This window comes from Echinops telfairi, unplaced genomic scaffold, assembly GCF_000313985.2.
Source record: "Echinops telfairi isolate 266 unplaced genomic scaffold, ASM31398v2 ScPeMD7_29;HRSCAF=101, whole genome shotgun sequence".
Taxonomy (NCBI): domain Eukaryota; kingdom Metazoa; phylum Chordata; class Mammalia; order Afrosoricida; family Tenrecidae; genus Echinops; species Echinops telfairi.
In genome coordinates, this window is record NW_022103926.1 from 1,198,851 (window position 1) to 1,203,893 (window position 5,043).

The 5,043-nt window shown below is 55.5% G+C and overlaps 1 protein-coding gene across 1 annotated transcript in view; it reads right to left on the reverse strand.

Moving 5' to 3' along the window:
* TFIP11 (tuftelin interacting protein 11) overlaps nucleotides 1-4,830 on the reverse strand; it is a 15,963-nt gene extending 11,133 nt beyond the window's left edge. The window contains exons 1-4 of the mRNA XM_004715314.4: nucleotides 4,767-4,830; nucleotides 3,030-3,247; nucleotides 1,849-2,002; nucleotides 1,290-1,446 (exon numbers count right to left, since the gene is read on the reverse strand). Coding sequence (XP_004715371.1) covers nucleotides 1,290-1,446; nucleotides 1,849-2,002; nucleotides 3,030-3,238 — 520 coding nt within the window. The 5' untranslated portion in view covers nucleotides 3,239-3,247; nucleotides 4,767-4,830. The remainder of the gene's footprint in view (nucleotides 1-1,289; nucleotides 1,447-1,848; nucleotides 2,003-3,029; nucleotides 3,248-4,766) is intronic.
* Between the last annotated feature and the right edge of the window lie 213 nt (nucleotides 4,831-5,043).

Consider the following 5,043-nt stretch of genomic DNA (forward strand, 5'->3'; position numbering starts at 1 on the left):
TTGGGATGTTTTCGTGATGCACATTTTCTTTACATAAAACTCTCTCTTATACATGAGTTGCTATGGATTTGTTTCTCCAAAGTACCTAGACTAATACGGTCTCTAAACAAGTCAAGCCCCTCGATTGGGGTGGGGGTGGGGGAAGCCACACTCTTGAATGTGGTAACAGGGCTCAGGACTGAATGAAACAGACAGAGGACGGTTCTCTGCCATGTGACTTCAAGCCGCTGAGATCCGCTACCTTCCCAGTACACAGCCCACTGCATCACCCTCCTAAATGGCTCATGTTCACCGGGAAGGATTTCTTAAGGAGCAGGAAGACAGTCATTCCCAACTAGGAGCTGCATTCTCTGCAAGAGGTGCCTTGGTGGTGTAGTGGCTATGGATTGAGCTGTTCACTGCCAAGCCAGCAGTTTGAAACCACCGGCTGCTCCATGGGGGAAAGATGAGGTATTCTCCTCCCACCAGGGGTTACGGTCTCAGAACCCACAGATCTCTCCTGTCCTACAGGTGGCTGTGAGGTGGGATGGAAGATGGCAGTGCATTTTTCCCAGTGGTCTGGAAGCCTCCAGCAGTCACACGGATAGTATGCTGTTTCTAAGGTTTTTTTAATTTGCCCAGGCATCAAACAGCCCCTGGCAGATCCTGCAAGTCAGGTGCCGCCGAGTGCCCGGCTGCACTCTGGGAAATGGGACGGCATTCCAGGACTGGGATGTTGTGCAAGCAGTTATCCACGGGCAAGTCCTGGATCATGGATGAGTGCTGTTCTCAGGTCTACCTGGACACTGACTTTGTACATAACGCAGAACACTCAGGGACACTGGTACCAACATCTGTCCGCGACTGTCTGAGGACATAGCACATAAACCCAGAGCCATTCCCATCAAGTTACTCTGACTCAGCAGAACGCTGTAGGACAGGGCAGAATGGCCCCTGTGGGTTTTCCCAGACTGTAACTCTTTATGAGAGCAGAAAGCCTCCTCTTTCTCCCTGGATTTGAGCCGCTGACCTGGTAGCACAATGCCTGGCCCACCGGGCCACTAATATTCTTTGAGATAGTCTACACCCAAACCGAACTCACTGCCATCCAGCCAATTCCGGGGAGAACTGTCCCTGTGGGTTTCCCAGACGGGAACACGGTCTGGGAGTAGAATGCCTCTTCTTTCTCCCACAGAGTAGCTAGCCGATGGTTTGGAACCGCTGACCTGGTTAGCAACCCAACGTGTAACCCACCATGCCAGCAGGGTCACCCCCAGCCCCCTGGGTGGGAGCAGGAAGGCGACAGAGACCTTGTGCGTTCTTCCCGAGGCCCCTGCCCGGGACGTAGCCCATCTTCTGCAGCAGCTTCTGGCCGATCCCCTTCGTGTGTCTTTCCCAGCTGCCGAAGTCCATGAACGATTTGGTTCCTCCCACAAAGCCCTTCTGGCTCGGTTTGAAATTGCCGCCCTGGAGAGGAAGAGAAGCCTGAGCTGGATTGCTGGGAAAAACAAACAAGTGTGTAAGAAGGCGCCCTAGCAGGCCGCAAGGGCAGCGGCTGGAAACCACCCGCCCCTCTTCAGGAGAAAGGCAAGGCTTTCTACTCCTGGAGAGAGTCACCGTCTCGGAAATCCGACATCCTAAAGGGTTGCTGTGAGTAGGAATTGACTTGGCGGCAGGAAGAGAAGGAAGCGAACTGATGGGAGGTGGCCAGGCGGCCAGCTCCAGGGCACTGGGGAAAGCAGCACAGGAGCCAGGCCTGTGAGGGGCGTCAGGTACGGAGATAGACCACAGCACCACACACATTGGGGGAACTGGCCAAGCGCCTTCTGCCACCCCGGCCTAAGATCCCCTTGTGGTCATAAGGACTACCGTTTTTAACTTCTTGGGCCCGAAGTCCTTGGGGAAGTCTTCCTGCTTAGCGGGCTTCTCCTCGTCATCAGAGTCTTCCAGCTCCGCCTCCTCAGCCGCCCCTTTCTTGAGCCCCGCGCTTATGAAGCTGACAGGCGCCGAGTAGTCCCGGGCTCTGTAGCACAGACAGAAAGCCCCCCCGGACCCATGAAGACCCAAGCCCTTCTAGAAGAGACCCTCACCACCACCGTTCTTAGACGGTGCCTGGTGGGACCCACTAGTAAAGGGGCAGACAGTCACTGATATGGGCAGCCAGGCACGGACCCACCTCTACCAGGATCTTTGGTTTCCTATTGGTACTGCCAAGAGCTCAAGTGGGAAGAGTATCCCTGGGATCCCCATGTCCTGAAGGGCGCAGGGCCCCCTCACCCATGTTCTATTTGCTCAGGGATGGAGGTAGGGAAGGAGACTGGCATTCCCACAGCCTCTGTAGCCTGCTGACCTGGGCTCCTCCTGAAGGCCCCTCTCCCACGGGAGCCCCATGCCCAATGCACACCAGCTAATGTGCCGTCTCATCTCTGAACAGACTCCCTCTCCCCAATGCCCTTCAGGCCCCTAAAGACCCCTCTCCTCCCCTTTCTGCACCTCACTCCACTGCCTTCCACCAAAGGCCTCCCATCCTTCCAGGGGAGCCCTGGTGGGGGAATGCCTTAGGCATTGGGCTTCTAATCACAAGGTCGGCAGTTCAAAACTACTGCAGGTGAAAGGCCTTCTATTTCTGTAGACTAACAGTCTCAGAAACTCATAGGGGGGTTACTATGAGTCAGAATGGACACAAGGGCAATACATTTTGAGGCTTCATGTTCGATCCCAGTTATAGTCTCTGTTCAGCTCAAGGGTCCCTCCTCTAGAAACCTGTCCTGACCACCCAGCCCAGGCACACAGCCAATACGAGGCTCCCTGCAGGTCTCTGTGTGAGGTTTACCCACAAGTCAGGGAGCGGGAGGCAAGGCCTAGCTCCCTACACAGCGGCTGGGTGGTGGAAACAGTGGAAGAGAAGCATCCTGCTCGCAGAGGAACCCAGTCCTGCCTGGCTGATGCCATCTGACCTGACCTGAGAAATAGGCTTTGTGGGTACCTTCTACATGGTACCCTCCCACAGCCCTATACAGCAGGAGGGCCCCACCCCATGCCGCTGGTACCGTTTGCCTCCAAAGCTGGGCCTCTCCTCATCTGAGTCTCGCTCGGCCCACACGCCGTAGGTGGCCTCCTCCTTAGTCTGCCAGCGGCGCTGCCGGTTGGGGTTGAACTCATTCTGGAGGTCCCAGTCGGTGATCTCGAAGTTCTCATGCTCGTCCTCATCTTCGTCCATGTGACCTTCCCCGTCCTGGTACAGGTGGGACAGTGACATGGCCAACCACTGAGGGGAGGGGCAAAGACAGAGTCTGTGAGATGCTTCCTGGGAGTCTGCTCCTTGCTGCCTTCAGAACAGAGGCCAACGTCTGTGAAAATCGTGGTTATGGTTCAAGAAAGCAGACAGTCAACACAGCCGAGGAGGCTTCAAAAAGCCCCTGGAGAAAAATGCCAGTATCTTTTAACGCCAATTTTTCCAAGGACTTTCTGAGTTCCACCCACCACCCACCTGGATCTCAGAAAACCACCAGTTTTACCACAGATCAAAGCAAAAGTTAAGTTCATTGAATCATCTATATGATTCTCACACTGCCTGCACTGCTCTGTCCTGGTGAACATTGGAGGACCTCACCCTCATCTACATCAGAGCCACACAAAAACAGCAAGACACACCTGTGCTCTATGGGACCCCCCAAAGTTCATGCAGAAATTCCCTTTGCTTGCAATTCCTTTATTTTTTTTCTTCAGGAACTCCAGGAAGCCCTTTCGTATAGTATTGCACCAGAAACTGGGTGGACAGACGCCTTCCTTCCTGCACTCCAGATTTCATAATGATTTTTTCTTAAAAAGAGGTTAGCGCTTATTCCAGTCTCAGAAATTAGACCTGAAGCAATATCGAGCTTAAAAATCACTTAAAAGGAAGCTAAGGGGAAAAATAAAACCAATAAATAAAAAGTCAGGTTTAAAAATCTCAGCTCCAACAGGTACTCCGTGCCACAAGTATGGCATTGCCACTGGGTGCAGACGGGTTGGCTCCGACTTATGGAAGCCCTAGGCACGACAGAAACCCCACCTGGTCCTGTGCCTGCCTTGAAATAGCAGTCACCTAGCTTCCAGCATCACAGCAATACAGCAACCACCGGTATGGCACACTGCCAGGTGAGTGGCGGCAGCCGGTGGACCCCAAGTAATACATTCCACCAGTGACAAGGGCTGTGAAACCAGTCGTTGGCCGCTTCCACTAGCAGCCTGTCAAACTCCGTGGGGCTCCATCACACGGGTCCTCCCTGGGGTTTCTGCTCCTTGCTGCTGGCGCTACGCATCTCAAGCTCCCCAGGTACCCACAAGTGGCAAATGTTCTCGGAAGTGGTGTGTGGGGGCGGGGGACGGAGGGGTTGACACGTCCCAGATTCCCGGGGAAAATGACGCCGCTGGCTCCTGGGCAGTGCCACGGTATCAGAGAAGTTAGGAGGTGCAGCGTCCTCGGTATGAAGTATGTGTTGGACACTGCGGGTCACTTAGACCCTAAGCATCAGCACACCCGGACACTTGTTGGCAAGGCGCTTTCTACTAAGCGGCTCGAAACTCCGGGCCCCAGATTCCATCACCAACAGTCTAGGCTTTACGGAGGAGGCCCGGGTTGTCCACTTGGGCCCCGGCAACGGTGCCCCCGAGCGGCCCGGCCCGTCGGGCCTCAGCAGCGCCATCTACGAACCGGATCTTGAGCCGGGGCCGGGCGGGGAGTCGAGAGCCGGGCCGCCGTTCGCTCACCACCAGCCCGATCCCCACTCCCAGCCTCCACTCACCGAGGCAGAATCCCGCGGGCAGGAAACTGCTGCCTCCGCGGCGCTGGACAAGCGCCTCTCCGGGTGTCCGGAACCCGGAAGTGTAAAGTGCCGGCGCGCCGGAAATGACGCGCGCGGCACTCGCGGACACTCGTGCTGCCATGGCAACGACGTTAGAGCGTGTCCGGCTCTAACGCGGTGAAGCGGAACTACTTGGAAACCCTGGTGGCGTAGTGGTTATGCTTTGGGTTGTTAACTGCAAGGCCAGCTGTTTGAGACCACCAGGCCCTCCGAGGGC